We start from the raw sequence: 17,759 nt of genomic DNA, 5'->3' as shown, positions 1-17,759 counted from the left end.
CACAGTTGAGGTCTTATTATATTAAGTTAAAAATGTATAGCTTTTAACTAGGTTGTAACCAGTTAATGTGATTCAGGAAAGGCTGTAAGGTGGATAGAAGCTTTCCCTCTTTGCCTTGCTGCACAGGTTACTGTTTTTCCAGACCTCACATGTGAGACCAGTTAACACAGGCTCAGCAATTAGGCTGTGAAGTCACCTGATTAAGTGAGGGGCAACAGCAGGTTTTGGGGCTGATTGACTTCAGTAGGGCTGCAGCTAACAGCCTGAAACGCTACTTTCCCAGTTCTGCTGGGCTCCTTCTCTTGGACAAACCAGCACCAGCTTTTCAGCAAAGGTAATGCTTCTCCTTAGTATGTGTTTGGTGACAGGGTGTTGTACCATCTGTATGTGTATGGGATTGCTGTGGTGATGTTAAGGCAGGAGAAAAATTATGCATGCTTCTATACAAATGGGAGGGTCTGCTCTTCAGAGCCTCAAGTCTTATTTTCTGGCTCCAATAGCATGAAATCTTTGTGTTGACCTGGCAAATAAAAGCTGTAGTTAGTGGCTTTGGGGGAAGATAGAAGAGAATAAGATCCAGATAAGGCTGTTTTGAGGTGTTTCACTGTAGAGAGTTTCCAAGGATTCATTGCAGAAGAACTGCTGGTCCAGAGGAGAAAACTACTATAGACCTTAACAAAGATGACTGTAAATCTGATTCTTACTTAAGACTTCTGAGGACTTGAATGCTTGATGTTGGTATTAGGGAGCAATAGCACTGCAGCTAAGATGCTGTTTGCTGGAAAGGTATGGGGTAATCATTGCATCTGGACGGCAGAGATGAGAACGAGCTGCCAGGTGCTCGTTAATAGGAGGGTTTGAGGGTGGCAGAATTTCTCTCATGTAACTCAAGTTGTGAAGGGAGAAGAAAAAAAAAAAAGGCAACCATCATCAGCTGTGTGGATTGATTCTAACAGTACTGGCTGCCTGGGCTGTTGAAGGTATGGCAGATATTCTGCTCCACCATTTTCCTGTGAGGTGAATGTTTTCACCCGGGAAGCACCTTGTGATGTGTGGGGATGCTCTGAACCTGCAGTGGGACCTCAGCTTTACCCTGTGCTCGAGGCCAGGCCATCCTGAGGCACCCATGGGTGCTGACTCACGGCACCGGGGCCACCTACCAGAGCAGCACCGGGCCTAAGGCAGCACCTGGCTCACTATGGAGGTCTCGCAGCCAGTGCTGAGCAGGCCCCGGCCTGTTTGGGCTGGGAGATCTAACGAGATCACAGCCGGGGCCGGGGGTGATATGGCCGCAAGCCATCATCTTACATAAAGCCATACATTTGCATAATGTGTTTTACAAGATTAAAACTGAGGAAACTTTTTTTTTTTTCTTTTTGCATAAAAGGGAAGAAAATAGGTGAAAGAGCTCTATAGAATGGGGTATCGGAAGGCTGGGGCTCCTAAAAGGACAATGACAGTATCTGGGTTTGAAGTGATTTCAGGGGTGACAGTCTAAAGGGAGAATCTGTTGTGGTACATGTGCTTGGAGGAAAGAAAACCCCAGAGATGGGGGGTGCTCACAAAGTGGGTACCAGACTGATGACCTGGGAACACATCCCTCACAATGAGTGCTTTCTCCAACCTGCTGCCATGCTAGAGGAAGCCCCCTGTTGCATGGAAGGGGCTGCTGAAGCTTGGTGAGTCAAAAACCCAAGACATTCTTGCTTTGCTTAATTACTGTGAGTGACTTGGATGCTGATGCAGAGGTCAATAAATGGTGTATGTTCCCCAGAAATGCACCTTACTTGCAGGCTTGGCTGGTGGATTGTTGCAGGGCTGAACTCACCTCCTGCACATAAGGGCTAATCCTGCAAGGGTTCTTTAGTGGAAAAATATATGGAGGTGAAGGGGAAAATTACTGGAAAACTATTAATCTTGATGCATTAGGAAGCCTTAGCTGGTGCTTGTGAAAGTCTGATAAATGTCCCAGAGTGTAGCTATAGCCATGCACGCTGTTAGCATAGCTGTAGCATCCAAAGGGAGCACAGCAGGCAAATTTGTGCTTCTAAATGCCCCTCTTGGATGGCAGCATACCTGCTTCCCCACAAACATGAAGTATGGGTGGGTGAGCCCCTGGGCAATGCTTGGCCAGGTGTCCAGCTTGCTCGTTGGGAATGAGGATGGCCAGCAGATGCAGCTGGGCATTATTTTTCAGCTGTTGCTTAATTGAAAACCTACCAAACTGTTTCCAGTTTTAGGACCATGCTGCCATTTTCATAAGGACACAAGATAAGCTGAATCCTCTTGTGGTTCCTATGGTTCCCTCAACCCTATATACAGCATGGATCAGTGTGTGCATAGGGGATATCAACAAACCTTCTGCTCTGGAGGAAACATGGAAATCTTACGTGATGTGCTGGTGCCAGGATGTTGTGGAATAGTCTCTCTCAGGACTTTAATAAGCCACATTACAATAACGAGTCAAGCAAACCAGTCAGTGCTGCTGCTGGGTGTGAGAGCTGAGTCCTGCAGCTGGTGACTTGATGTCTGGCTGCTGAAAATCTCTCAGGTGACTCTTGTCTTCTGCAATTACTTTTGAGACTTGAAAGACCATTGCATGCTTTGGGTCAGTGTTTGAATGATTTGTATACAGCAACAGTTTTGATTTCCAGTGTGTCCAAAAGAGCAGTTTGAAGAAAAGAAGGTAATTGTGTTACCCCGGACTCCTTCCATCAGGGCTAAAATCTACAGTTATTGGAGCAGGTAGGAAATTGCGTCCATGGTGGGGGAAGAAGCTGATGGTAAAATGCACAACTGCTCTTGGCCACACCAACTTGCGGTGTGGCCCCAGCAGGACTGTTGAAAGAGGGGAGGGGAGGCTTCCATGGTGTTTCCAGCATGCGAGGAGCATGTGAGCAGTTACGGTGAGTCACTGCTGAGCTAAAACAGTGCCTAGCGATGCCGCTGGGTTGAACCATTTTGTAAGCCTGTATAGTACAGACGTTATTCTTCCTGTTACTTCTCTTGGCAGCACTAACGTGTTGTGACAGTGATGTTGCTGGCTCCTGCTATTAATCCAGCCTTCTCGGAGATGTAAAAATCACACTGTATCTGGGGCGAGATGGGCAGCCAGATTAATCCTTGTGTTATAGTTAGCTTTTCTGAGTCATGTCATAATACGATAGCTTTTGTGTGCAAGGGTTATAAATTGGGCGTGATATGACTGGGAGCTCCTTTTCCATTGCAATCCAGTGCTGGACCACATCACCTTCTTATACAAGAGGGTCATTTGTCTCAGTGCACCTCTGATTTTTTTCCATGCAGTCATGAATTTTTGATCCATGCTTCAACTTCCTTCCTCATCAATGCAGCCCTTAAACTACCCTTAGCATCTCTGTAGTCACTAAAGCTGAGCTGCTCCTCCTGAGAGAAGTAAACTGGGTGAAATGCTGGCTGTGTGTGCTAAGGGGTGGAAGCTCCCAGCTGGAAGCTCTGTCTCATTTTTTCTCCCCAGCACTGATGGAGCCAGGATACCATGCTCTCTCAACCACGCTGTCCTGAGCTCAGTTTAATTCCCCACCTTTGTTGGTAGGAAGTGGCCATATGTGAAGCAGGCAGGTGTCTTGCCTCCTCTCCTTGTGGCACCAATGAAGTTTCTCATGTGCCACAACGGTGAGCTCGTTAACGAAGGTCCCCCATGAGATCTACAGACGTGGGGTATGGGCTGCCTTGCACAGATTGCTCTGCATATGATTATTTCCCACCCCTCCATCAGAACAGCCACACTATCTGTGTGAGCTTCTCTTCCAGGGTTGAGATCAGAGGCACTGAGGGGGCTTTGCTGTAGTTCTGTGTGTGTGTGTGCAGCCTGACCCTCACAGAGAGGGTATGAGAGGAGGCTGCACCCTCCTGTGTCCACTGGGAGGTGGTTTGATGTTGAGGATGAAGCAGTGGAGTCCACTCTGGCAAGCAGGTGGGAGTGAGATGAGTGTTGGTTTGGTGTTTTTGCTTTGCTTTTTCGCTGTCTGAATCTGTTTGAATCGATTTTGGGATAATTAATATATTGCTGAGTCCATTTGCCTGTGGTGGTAACTGATGTGGGATCTCCCTGTGCTCATCCTGACCCCTGGTCTGTAGAAGGGAGGTCCAAGCGTGGCTGTGGGGCTGCAGCCTGGGTCAGCCCGCACACCTCTCCTGGTGCTGTTCTCACCCATTCCTCACACCACGTCATTGTTTCTTTTCGTCACAGTCTTTTGTTCCATCACAAACCTGGTTCAGCAGGGCCTCACCAGCTCCGTTCTGGTCAGTCAGGTGAGAGCACTGTAGCTGCAGTGGGCCTGGTCTGGGGTCGCAAGGTCTACAAAGGCTGTGTAACTACAGATTTTTATTGATACCGTAAGCAGCCAAATTAAACATTTTTCAGTAGTGAAAAGGGTATGCTTAAAAATACTAATGTGTGAGGTTATGATGGCTTCATATGCAGCTGCTAAATCTGCATAGAGCTAATGCATGCTGCACCCCCAGCTCTGTGAGCACAGGTCTGAATACTTGGATATGTGGTTAAGATGTGCATGAAACTCCTTCCCCAGTGCTTGGTTTTACTGTAACTGCCAAAGCCACTTGACTCAAGCAGTTGTGAGAGGCATTCCAGAAATCTAATGCTTAATATTTCACTGTGGATTTTTGGCTTCAAAGTGATTTTGTTATGTCCCTAGAGCCTGGTTAAATCCTTAGTTATAATGATTGCACACTGAAGGGTGCTGTTACATAGAAATGCTGTCCCATAATGGCTTCGTTGCTGTGGAAAATCCGATGTTATTTGGTCATTCGCTATGAGTTCCCTAAGCCATCAAGACATTTGCCTCAAGGCTACAAACACAAAGCTACAGGCAAAACCCTCTGGACATAATGAGTGGGCATTTATGCAGAACTAAAAACTGGAACAGCTGAGCAGTAGATCTATGAATAGCAAGCATGCCTCGAAACACAAAAGACATCATTCTGGAATAAAGGGGTTTATAATGGTTCTGACATCTTGTATGTCAAGATCATGCTACGTTGTTGTAACTTTTTTTTCCCCTGTTTGTTTGTTTGAACCATGTTCCTTAAGTAAGGTTTGAGTAATTAAAGGGTGTGAAGGAAACCCTGTAGCTTTACTAAGAATAAAAATTGGGCAACTGACACTTCTGGCAAGATCCATCATTTTGATCATGCTTGCTAGGGAAAAAGCTTATTGCTCCTGTGCTGTTTGCATCCCTGGTTCCCCCTTTGTGACTCCTTAGAGTTTCTCCTTGTATAAGTAGCTCTAAAAGACTTTATTCTAATATTAGCTGAGAAATATCTTCTGATGGAAATGGAAGGGTTGGGCTAACCTTAAACTACAGGGTCAGGGAGTCAGGCAATACAGAGGAGGGTAATAAAATTCAGTGATTGAGATCAACAGGGTGCTGGAGGAGCTTAATGTTGGGAAATGTGCTGCAGTGAGGTTGCAAGCACTTGCAATTGTTTATATGCACTTCTGACTACATGGCAAGAACAAGATGGAAAGGGATGTATGACAGTTACACCAGAAGCATATAGAAAACTCACAATAGAAATTAGTAGAGGAGCTGGGACATGAAATTAGCTTAGAGGGAAAAAGACAGGGGAAAAGGAGTGTAAGAATACACAAAGATGATGGATTCAGGTTTTGTGCATCTGTATCCGTATGTGTCTGATCAGTTTATGAGGAATTATTGACTTCCAGGGCAGTTTCAATATTTATTTATTTGTTTTTGCTATGTTTTCAGCCCTCTTCCCAGCGTGTTGGGCTGGGGGAAGGATGGGGAGAACATACAAGTTCAAACAAGTTTTGCAATCCTTGCAAAGTAACTTGGACCTTGCAAAACCATAGGTTGTAGAGATGAGCAAAGCCCAAATACTGTGAAGTTCCTACAGGGAAACATGGCCAAGGGATTAGGTGCTAATCTCTGACCTGAGAAGATGTGATGAATGTCTACAGTGCAGACGGGTACTGCAGCACAGAGATACCTGAGCTGGTTGTGACTGGTTTATTTGGCAGGATAACCTAGCTTTGCTTTTTGTGGTATGGGAAGCAAGTGTCTCTTCTACCAGTAGAAGTTAACCCATGCAGAGATCAACGCTAGAGAGTCCAGAAAGCAGAATGTATTTTGGCAAAAAATGATAGGTTCTGATGTAACTGTAAGCTTCGTTTCCTTGTGTCCAAGCTTCTTGGCCACAAGCAAATTGTTTGACCTTTTGACATGTACGCTTAGCACTTGAAAACATGGTATCATGCACACTTTGCATGCTTACCCAAAGAGAGGCACTACAAGATGTTCAGATAAGGAAGGATATTGCTTAGGTGGCTTAGAAAGGCAAGGAGATTTAGTTCTCCCTCCATCTTCTTCCTCACAGCTCTGAGTGGCAGCTCTTACTGCCTGGGAACAGACTCATGTGGCCCAGTCAGGAGGATGACAGCTCTGCACCACCGGTAAGTGACAGCTCTGCAGTCACTCTTGAGATACTGATTGATAGAGCAGCATGGAAGAGCAGGGATGGAACTGTTTGTAACAAGCTGAACTGAAGACAAGGGTTTATTCTGGTCAAAGTGCTATCTGCTGTTGTTGTACATGGTGTCAGAAATGCATCCCAGTAACCCACTGCACTGAATATTCCTGCTGCAACAAGTATGTCACTGTAGTAATGGCGTTGAATTTTGTTCTGCTGTATGTGTACCAATTGTATTTCAAGTCAAGTTTTCTTTTAGTTGTTTTGTTCCCCTCCCCCCAGGCATCTTTTACTACTGCATATTTTACCATTATTTCTCATTCTCTTTTCTTCCCCCTTCCTCCACTACCACTTCTGCTTACGTTTCTCTCTCCAGTGCTGGAACAGCACCTGTGATGGTGCATGGCTCTCTCTGCTGCCTTTCACTCCTCTTTGGGAAGGAGTCTGGCTTGGACAGAGTCCAGAAGCTTTGTGTGAGTGGTGGTTCTTTTTATTTTATCGAGTGAAGAATTTATGACTGATGGTTTGGTGGAGAAGATGTGATCTGGCAAAGGAGGGCCCTGGCTGATGGGGGACTGAAGTCTATTCTAGTTACTTGAATATTCCATCTTTTTGTTTGACTGGAGATGTAGATTTAACAGCCAAAAATATATGTTTGGCTTCAAAGGGGAAAAAAAGAGCATTAAAATACCTGTATTTTTGTGTACCAGGAAGTAAATGCTAAAACAGGATACATACAGCACTAGAAGAACTAGAAAGACTGAGGTTCACATGTGCCAGGGGCTCTTCCTCTTTCCCTGTTGATATCCTAGCACAGAGAAGAGAGCAAGGCTGGTAGGCGTCTCATGCTCCATCACTAGGGGCCTCTTAAGAGCAGCTGAGGAAAATGGCAGAATATGAGGAAATCCCATTGTTTGTGTATGGAGAAGGGAGACTGATGTCTCGTCTCCAGTCCCACATTTACTCCTGGTTTATCTTGATTTCCTGACACCTGACCCTACTCTTGCTCCTTCACGTGAGTTTGACTGTAAGCGCTCCCTACAAGTTGCTGTCTTAATTTCTTGGAAAGGCAGGATTGCTGCTGCTTTCTAGCGAAAGGAAACTCTTCCAAGCAGTCAGAGATTACTCCTGCTCACAAAACAATTCTCTTATCAACTCTCTCGTGTACAAACTGCATAATAACAACACAGCCTGCACAGCGCTGCGAGCTTATTTGCTTTGTGATTTGTGGTCGGATCATTGCATTTCAGCATTTACTGATGAAAGGAAATTACTAACAAGACGCTGGTATTTACATTAATTGTGGCTTTGGGGAGATAGTCCAAAGAAAATTATGTTAAAGCCAGTTATTATGTGTCTCCTTAACAATTAGAACGGAACTTGAAGTGTATAAAGCGAAAGTCGATTTCAATTGAATTTTAGCTGCTGCTTGATATTTTCCCTTTGTAGGGGTTAGGAGGGGAGAAAGGGCTTTCAGCAGCCAACCCGGTGTTGTGTTTGGTTGGTTTGTTTTTTGCATCCATCTTTGAAAACAACATAAAGCACTCAGCTTGAAGGAGCATGTGTGCTAGTGCAAGAAAAGCTTATTTACTTCCACTAAGCAGGATCACTTGCTGCTTCCATGGAGGCCTTGTGATGTGGGTCAGCTTTTGCAAAACATGTACTAAATGGCAGAGTTTCCTCCATTGAAGACAACGGTTTTCATTGTTCTTGTTTCACTTCGGTGCAATCTTGTGCAGCTCTGTAGGTTAAACAAAGTTGGCATCTAATACTTAAAAGTATACCAAGCACTTTTCATGTATGTCCTGCTGGATTGTCTTGTGAGAGTCCTGAGAGCAAACTTCCACTTCAGTTTGAACTATTTCTGGACACAGATTTAATGCCTTTTATAATGTTTGATGCATGATGAAAAGTAATTTAAGGTTTCTTAAGATGATTCATCTGCCAGCATAGTAGATCCAAGAAGCAAACACAGATGTGAGATTTAAATTCTCCCTTGGCATGAAACGCTGCCAGGACTCTTCATGCTATAAACCACAAACTGTACCCAGTGGAGATGAGTAACACACTTTATATTTAAGTGTCGTCTGATTGGGTACCTTCAGACCTCCCAGATGACGGGGGGTATAAATATAAACACACCTTGTTCTTTCACTAGATGTTGGTATTGCTTGTATGTCCCCTCTAATGCTGGGATTTGTCTCATCAAAACTATCTGTGTCCACCCAGGCTTCTTGTAGAGGTTCCCTTCATACAGGAGAAATACAGGCACTTCTGAAGTATGATTCATCTGACCTTCTGTCAGCATCTATTTTAGGGATCTGAAGCCAGGCAGAATTAAATCCTTCCCCCAAAAATTCTTCAGTAAGAAGGGGGATTTTGGATGCTGTGGGCTGGAGTTCTCAACTCTCTTTCCTTGAATGACCCCATTACCTTTACGTCACTGCACAAGTCATGAGCAGATCCAAGCACAGGAATGTGTGTTCTGGCACGAGGCAGCACGGGGCAGGCATGTAGATGTGCTCACGTTGGTCTTGCTTTGGGGTTATTCTGCTCATCCTCTACTCATCCAAGTCAGAGTGGACAGCACTGTTTGATATGTGTCTGACCATCAAAAGGCTGCAAGACTAAAAGTGTAACTGGTTTTAATTATTTAGGTGTAATTTAAATCTTCATGTTTATAGGATAATTGTTTCTTTTTTAATATAATTTAAATTTTGCAATACAAGAAACAGGCCTGAACCTGTGAATGGAGTGTTGGAAACTGTCTAAGAAGATTAAGGTCTCTTAATTGATTTCACATAAACAGGTGTGACTGAATTCATCAGAAGAAAGTTAAGACTAAACATATTCTTCTAATTATGCAAAAATTGCTAGAGTGGGCGCTCAGTTGAGCAACTGCCTTCCCTTTCCAAGTGGGATCAGTTCTCAACTGTACATCAGGTGGGAAAATTGTCATTTCCGAAGCAAATGAACCAACGTATCACGTGCTTTTATTATGACAGTCTGCTTTACTCGTAGATACATTTGCAGTCGTGGATTTGGCAAGGGGACATGGGAACGTCCCTTGTGAGCTGTGCTGTGTCTAATGGTGTGGGAGGACAGGTGTCAAGGCAGGGCTGTGTCCTTTTCTCAACTTCAGAAACCGGCATTTATGAAAATCTCATTTAGGGAGCTGAAGGACTAACTCTGAAACTCCATTTGCTCTTAATGTTTTCTTGAATGACCTAAGTTGTTATTTTCTTGTTTAAACTTAACTGTAGGTTTGGAGATGCATAACATGGTTACAGGACATCCTTTGTGTTGTGTTTCAAAATAGCAAGTGCAGTATATAACTCTTTATGCGGCCAACAAACATGCTTATTTGTTCTGCTTACGCTGCACTCTTTGCCTCTTGTCTTTCCTAATCTTGTATCTCGAGAGAATGAGAAAGCATTGATGTGTTGACCATAGCTGTAGACAGGCTAAAAGCTCTGTTTAAGAGATGTTCATCTCAAAGACCACCTGGGTGTGACAGTAAATTGCGTGACAAGACACAAGTATCACAGCGCAGCATCATGAAGGCCCTGCAATTACTCAGTGGTGCTCCTAACAAAACCATTTGCTGATGAAACAGTTCTTTGAGTCTCTAAATTGAAGGATGACTAGTACTTAAGGTGTGTTTTCAGAGACAAATTTGCACACAGATGGTGATCTAAAATTAGTTTAGTTACTTAAACCACTGTTTTGTAATAGGGAAGATACTGTCTGTAACACTGCAAATTAATTTAGAAAATCGTACCCTACTTGTATTAGGTTTTCTTTAAGTTTGAGAACTAAATGCAGACATATATCAACCTGCAGCTATTGGTGGTGACTTGGCACCCTGATGGTGTGTTTTACTCAAGTTAAAGCGAACAACTACAGAGTAGTAAGGACATGATGTTAATAGCTGTGCTATATTTAAAACAAAACGAAAGCTGAACTGAATCTCTACAGAACGTTGGAAATAATCTTCAGAGGGCAGATATGAAGTTTTATATTTATTAGTCAAAAGTGTTAAGAGTTCTGAAAAGATGTGATGGCTGCAGTGGCTCACCTGTTGAAGGTGAACTGATGTTATGCTGTTGCCAAAAGAAAAAGCTGAAGTTGATAAACACCAGTCTGCAATAAGAAAGGAGTGGGTTTTTTTTTACTTAATAACTGCTGCAAGCACTTCTATGCTGTGAGCTGGAATAAGTAATCTTAAATGTAAAGGATTGTTACTTCAGCTACTGAAAAATGATTCATTACTCCAAGCGCTCCTGCCAGCTTAGTTCTCCTGTCCTGAATCCCAGGCTTTCCTTTAAACAAAGCACCTTCCTTAAAATGAAATATTGTCCAAAATTTCATCAGCACCCTGTCAGCTTCTCCAAAAACTGCCTGTTGCTGCAGTAAAATCCCGGAACAGAGCGTACTGCTCAGGAGGAAAGGAGGGCTTAAATAATAATAAAAATCTCAAACTATACTGATATAGAAAGGAATGATTCCTGCCTCAAAAACAAACAAACCAAAAAACCCCAAAACTAATAAACCAAAGCCAGCAACAAAGAAACCTACTAAAACAAACTACCTGTTCCTGGCCATCTCTGTTTCAAACATCTCCTTCAGGCTGATTTCTGGCTGTTCTTCAGAGAAACTGCTGTCTCCATCCATCCATCCAGGCTTCATTTCATCTCTGGAGGATACAAATGCCCCGATTCCTTTGCTGCTTTGAAAACCCAAGCTATGCATTAATCAAGACAGTCAAAAGCTGCCTGAAAAGGCGTTGGAGCTGATAGGATTTAAGCATGTGCTTTCAAATATTTAGATAGCATATATTTAGATAAATTAAGTACTTCATATTTATCTGCTGCCTAGCATGAAACTCGTTTGATTTGATCAAAACTAGTTCATTTAGGTTCCCAACTCCCTGGTTTTATGCTGACAATTAACAAAACACTAAAATTAGAAGCTGCTATGCGATAGTTTTAAGCAGGAAAGCAGTTGTACGAAGCTTTAACTGGTAGGCATCTTTTGTCAAATTCAAGCATGCTGCTGCATGGCCTGTGTATGCAAAAGGAATACGTCCGTACTCATTTGAATGCAAACCAGTTGTAGGGAAAACATCTTCAGGGCATGGCTAAAAAGGGGGGAAGTGATTGATTGAAATTGGATTAGATAAATCACTTGGAAACTAAAGTTATTTTCCACATCCTCTTCAACTGATTAAAAAGCAACACAATAAAAACTGAAATCAATTTGGTCTCAAAGTGTGTGAGGTTATACAGGAATTACTGGTACTTTTCAGTGCTTGGAAGTGCTCCTGCCCCCCCATGCCCTGTGCATGATACAGCCCAGGCTGGTAGGTACAAGCAGTTTTGCTAAAGGTATAATTTTGCTTCACTCGTTTTAATGATTAGGAGTCCTATAGTTTTAAAGTGATCTGTGCTGTACAATTATGTGTGTTTTGGTGGAAATACTACTTTTTAAATTAGTATCGTTCTCATAATGGCGCTAGCTAGGCTGTTGTGTTTGTAAGCAAGAGCACTGCATTCTTTCATCAGGCTGCTTAGCTTTCCAAATCCAACTTTGTTTCTCTTAAGAAACTGAATCAGAAATCATACAAAGTTCCTCAACTTTGGAGGAATTAGATCCATAGCCAAGCCTTGCTGGGTAAATGTATTCACATATTCTTTTAAACCAAAAGAATGGATGTCTGAATCTGGACTCTGTGTCTCCCTGTTTGTGTTGTGGCAGTGGCGAATGGAACTCTTATCTCTTATCCATACGTGTGTAGAAATAATAGCTTAAAATCTGAGGTGAGATTGGATATTCAAGTTACCTTAAAAAAGGACAAGCAACAAAAACCACAGAAACAAGCAACAAAACCACACACAGAAAACTCCACCTTGATCAATTTCAAGGAGCCCAGGAGAGTCGGATAAACCAGGATGTTTTGAAGCTTTAGTATCGTAAATACCACTCCAGTCTCTTTTTGTTGGAAGGAATAGGAAATCTATTGAGGTGGTGGTGGTTTTTTTTGGTGGGGGGATGGAGGGGAGCTTGTAAAATAGCAGGAATTCCAGGGATGGGTACACATTAGTTGTTCCTGGGAATGTTGCTGGCTGTCTGTGCAACTGCAGATTGAGATATTATTGTGTAAATGAAACATCAGGTATTCATTTTCCACACAGGAGATTCAGTAATTACTGCACTCACACAGTAGATGACAGCTGTTATCATTCTGATGAAAAGAGCCCTAAATTAAAACCCTGTCCCTTTGCATAGATTCCTGCCAGAAACAAATGTTAATTTCCTTGGTTGGTCAGCCTCATTCCTTAGGTCCTCTGACAGGTACAAATAAGGACAGTGCCTTTGTTTCTGTGTTTATTAGCGTTCCCTGGCATGCCAAGAGTTGCAGTAGAGGGGAACAGACGTGCAGCAAATTCCTACTGGCCGTGTGAATGCCCCTGGTGCTTGGCATTGTGTGTGTGCGGGTGTTTGGAGGAGCCCTACTGCTGGCCAACACCGACCTAGATTTTGTTTGTATGTATAATGTGGTGCACTTGGAAGAGGGGAAAAAAGATGAAGAGGATCCACTTGTAGCACAGATGTCTGCTCCCCAGCTGATATGCCCAGACAACTTTGCCCTCCTTTCTGGCTGGAGAATGGAGTGGCTCCCACGGATTAACGTAGTGACATCTGTTTGGGTAACACACGGACGAGATGGGGAGATGCAATTCAGACACCTCTGTTTTCTTTGGAAACCTTTCCCAATTATAGGAGATTAAAACCTTTAATGTGTCATTATTTTGGGCTGGACGTCAACTGCCAAGCGCAACCATGCTCTTCAAATTATGAATCGAGAAACTAATGAGTTTGTTAAAATGGCACACTTGCCATGCAGAGTAACTGCTGCCTGTTAGCCTTATGCAGGAAGGTTTTCAGATTTATTGCAAAGCCAAGAGTTGGTCTATGGAAAGGGGGAAGCAGGGCTGGAAGGAAGCCCTGGCACATGTCTGTGCTGCGAGGAGTCAAGCAGCGAAACTCAGTGCTTTTTTGCTGCTCTATGTGGGGATTGGTGTAATTCCTACCCATGTCTGAGACCCCAGAGTGCCCTGTAACTCACTCAGTGCTTCTTAACTTTGCTCCTAATATCCTAGCAGTCACTGCTGATTTCTGTTACAATTAATAACCCAGTGGTCTGACTTAGAGCAGAAGCTGCCTCTTTCTGTTACTTTTATTTGGAATAATCTGTATCTGTACAACCAAAATCTATGTCCAAGAGCACTATTCTGCAGACTGCTATTGAACAATATATTGTAGTCACTGCTGAGTGCTGAGTCCCATCAAAAGATATAGGATAAAAAGGACTCAAGGGAAAAAAATATAGATGGAGCCCTGGGATCTGAGAGCTCTTATTCTATGCAGACTAAATAGAACACAGCTTGAAGGTCAGAAGAGAGGGCTGAGGGGCTTCCTGGAGAAAATTTGGATCTGCTTTGGGTTCAAAGCTTCATTCTTATACTGGAAATTGTCCCTAAAGCAAGCAAAAAAAAAAAAAAAAAAATCACTGAATTATCCCCAGAAACAAAGCAATCAAATCAATTTAAGAACAACGTTGAAGGCAATGATAAATCATTTATTTACTAAAGCACAACACATGTCCTAAAGCAGAACAGCAACAATAAAAACTCTCTTGAGCAAATATTGCAAAAGAAACTTTGACTGTAGCCAAGCCCTCTATCTGTGTAAGATGCTCTGCTGCAAATGTTAACTTTCCCGCAGTGTTCCAGCAGCCTGCAAGTAGGTGACCCAGAGCTCTGGTTTTCTGAGGCATGGGAGGCCTATTCAGATTCTACAGATGAGAAAGTTTTGGTGCTTAACAGCATTCTGATTTATTTTTCTCACCTGATTAAAAGTACAAGGGTGGTGTTGATACTGGCTGCGGACGTTGTTATTATGAGCTATGGGAATCTCACACATCTCCCCAGAAAGTGAGATGTGATGGTGTGCTGTTGTGCCAATGCCTTTCAACTTGGGTCCGAAGCTAATGTAGGTTTCTAAGACTGAAAATTGCCAGAAGCCCATTTTTTTGGGGGGAAATTCTCAGGGGTGGGGGTTGTTCTTCTTTGGGTGTATGAAACGTATTAGGGCTCTTTGCAAATAGACATGCCTGTCTTGCTTTTATTTAGTTTCTCCTAATGGCTGAGCGGCTTGCATGCTTCTCCAGAGGGTGCTGGGAGCTGGAGGGGGGAGGCCTGTGCTGGCCCAGGGCAGCGCGCTCCTGGCCTGGCTGCGGTGGGAGCTGGTGCAGGGAGGCAGGATGCGCTGCTGCAGCTCCCTGTGCTCCGCTGTGCCTCAGGCCCTGGTGCAAGCAGCTGCAATTTTGGGTTTGGGGAATATTCTAACTTCACAATTTCCTGACTATTCCTACCGTTTATTTATTCCTGCCTTGTACTGCTGTTAGTAGAAGAGCGGGCAGATGCAGAACTGAGGCTTAAAAAAAAAAGTTCAAGCCAATACTTGCAGTTTTTTTGTTTTTTTTTTTCCTGAGATATTTTCACAGCTTTAATATTCAAACGCCGCTTTTGCTAATTAAGTTTTCTTAATTATATGATTTGCAAGATTAAAAGGCCACTGCCAATATAAACCGCATATTGCCCCTAAACTGTTAGATTATTAAATTGAGTTTTTTAAATTAATTTTTACTTGCCATGATTTGTATTCTGTTTGTTCTGTGCTATTTTAGGCTTGGATAATAAATATCATGTCAGTCTCATATTCGTTTGTGGACAATTCCAAGTTTTCAGTGCTACAGGGTAAGGGTTTGAAAGGCAACAGCACCATTTTTTGTTTTGTTTGACGGGATTGTTTTCTTAATTCTATTCATTTTATGCTTTACAGAAGACTTTTATTTTTAAACAAAATAGAAAACTGCGCTAAATATAATTTGACAGCATCTCCTGAAATGATATTCTTGTTTATGACAGTGCAGAGCAGAGGCACAAAAAGTCAGAGGTCACTTTTTATATGCAGTAGATTCTCACATATGCAAGAATGTCTGGATGTGTAAAGTGTCTGTACAAGGCTGAGTCGTCTCTTCTACGACGGGATTTCTCAGGGCTATTGCTGTAAGAACTGCTTGTGATAAGAACCTCTCTGGCAACGTGTTCTGCCACTCTGTGCATCCTAGCTGAACCACCTAGCTGCCTGGTAGTGGCCATGCCCATCACAGAGACTGCAGCTGGGTGAGTGAACACAGCAAATGAGCAAAAGCAAGAGCCAAGCTACCAGTGAGGGTTAGCGTGGGAGCTCATTAGGCTGAGCCTAATTGTACCAATATGGGAACTGCACCCTCATGGCTCATACTGCTGCTGGGGGACCCCTGTGCTGTGTAGGGACTGGGCTACTTGGTCGAACATACATTTGGAAGGAATGAGTGGAAGCAATGAGATTATAACCTCAGGTGTCTGACAGTGCAGAAGGCAGTTTGGTAGTTCTGGTTCAGAGGGCTGGTTCTCAGGTTGTGCCCATTCCTTCAGAAGATTATGCCCCTTCTTCCACTGTGAGAGGTTTAGAATCCAGTTGTGCTCGAAGATCCAATTTTGGGGGGTGATCAACTTCATAGGTAGCCTGCTGGTGTGGTTTGTGATGGGCTCAAGTCTGCCATCCCTGCTCAGAGTGGCAGCACCCCATTGGTGTAACAGGGAAAGGAAAGCCTCAGTGGGCTACAAAAACAGGGGAAAAGCCAAGTGTGCTCCTCATATCCAGCTATTTACCAGATAATAATAAATCCTTGTCAAAAGCATTGGTAACCAGTACTGGGAGCTCAGCCTTTAGGTCAGGAGCACAAGGAATTAAGAGCATTTCAGTTTTGGCTCCTCTGTGTTTGCTGTCTTAGGCAAATGCTAAGCAGCACAAGGTGCTTCATGGTGAGCAGGGGCTTGCATAACTGCTCATTGTCGGCTTGTTGTGTAATGAAGGCTGAAACTGTGTAGCAAAGTTCCTTATTATATTTTATGTTTAAAATGAATCTCCATTTTTAGGAGAGAGGAGAAGCGGAGAGTGTTTAAACAGTTTTCCTGTGGGGGAAAAAAGAGAGTAATTCCTTGCAGCACTTAATTTGGGGGGTGAGATGGAGTGAGGGCATGGCCACATATTGATCTATTTGAATGCAGTGTTGATTCTTTTTCTGTATTGAGTAAAACCAAATGTTTCAAGCAGAACGTGTTGAGCATGTGAATGTAGTCTTAAATACTAGGAAGGAAGATTTTTTCCTTGAAAGAAAATAGCCAATTGTTTTGGCATCTGACAGAAGCATGATGTATTTAACAAAGCATGAGATAGTGGGTTTGGGGGGCATGGAGAGAAGCTTTGTGTCAGTTCATGACTTCCTGAAAAATCACATTGAAAACACACACCATGTGTGAGCACATGCAGAGGGATGATGGTGCAGACATGCCATTGGCTTTAGACACTGTCTTGATAAGGACTTTTCTCAGAGCCAAGACTGAGCCCCTTTCAGAAGACTGCTTTCGTTATGCTGCTGTCCCAGTTTATGAGGGTTTTTTTTTCCCACTGCAAAAGATCTTGGATTGAGGGATTGTCCTGATGATCTGTTCAGTGTTCCAAAGGGGCTGATTAATCTGAAAAACCCAACAAGACAGCTGAAACCACTGCCAAAAACTGTCATCCGTTCTGCTTCCTCAACTGCCAGCTTTCTGTGCTTTCACTGCAGAGACAGGTCAGCTCTTAAAGATGCAGTCTGACATCTAATGCAGAAACAACAGGGTAACTGATGGCGGAGTGATTAAGGGGTCTCTTTTTTTTTAACCCTCTTTTCTGTCAATTCTGAGTAGTGGTTTGTATCTCCTAAGACAGCACAAAGCTCAGAACTACTATTATTCCTTGAATGTTAAATGCAATTAATCCAGTGACAGAGAGGATGGAAACCTTGAGGAGGGCATGATGGCCCTCAAAGGTCAACATGATGGAGTTTTGCATGGCTTGTTGTCTGTGCATCACTGGTTCCTGGCAATAACAAAGGTGAATTACTCCTGAACTGGGTTCTCCATATGCACGTTCCCTTAAGGCAGTGAACAATTTATTTCTTTATTACTGAGAGTACATGGGAGTGAGAATGCTGATGCTGTCCCCCTCTTGTGGCTGGTGCATAGGGATCAAGGGCTGGGGGGTGGCTGCCAGCCCTACAGTGGAGGTGGGCACCTTGGCACATAGTGCCTGGACTTGGGGCTTTTCTGGGG

General features: G+C 43.4%; 1 protein-coding gene across 1 annotated transcript in view; it reads left to right on the top strand.

Annotated features, from left to right (window-relative positions):
- Positions 1–4,250: 4,250 nt before the first annotated feature.
- Positions 4,251–17,759, top strand: part of LOC116654281 — a 246,302-nt gene continuing 232,793 nt past the window's right edge. Inside the window, exons 1-2 of the mRNA XM_032448569.1 lie at positions 4,251–4,293; positions 6,400–6,475. Coding sequence (XP_032304460.1) covers positions 6,456–6,475 — 20 coding nt within the window. The 5' untranslated portion in view covers positions 4,251–4,293; positions 6,400–6,455. The remainder of the gene's footprint in view (positions 4,294–6,399; positions 6,476–17,759) is intronic.

Source organism: Coturnix japonica, chromosome 20, assembly GCF_001577835.2.
Source record: "Coturnix japonica isolate 7356 chromosome 20, Coturnix japonica 2.1, whole genome shotgun sequence".
Taxonomy (NCBI): Eukaryota; Metazoa; Chordata; class Aves; order Galliformes; family Phasianidae; genus Coturnix; species Coturnix japonica.
Note: the sequence above shows the minus strand (reverse complement) of the source record. Positions and strands in the feature narration are given on the sequence as shown.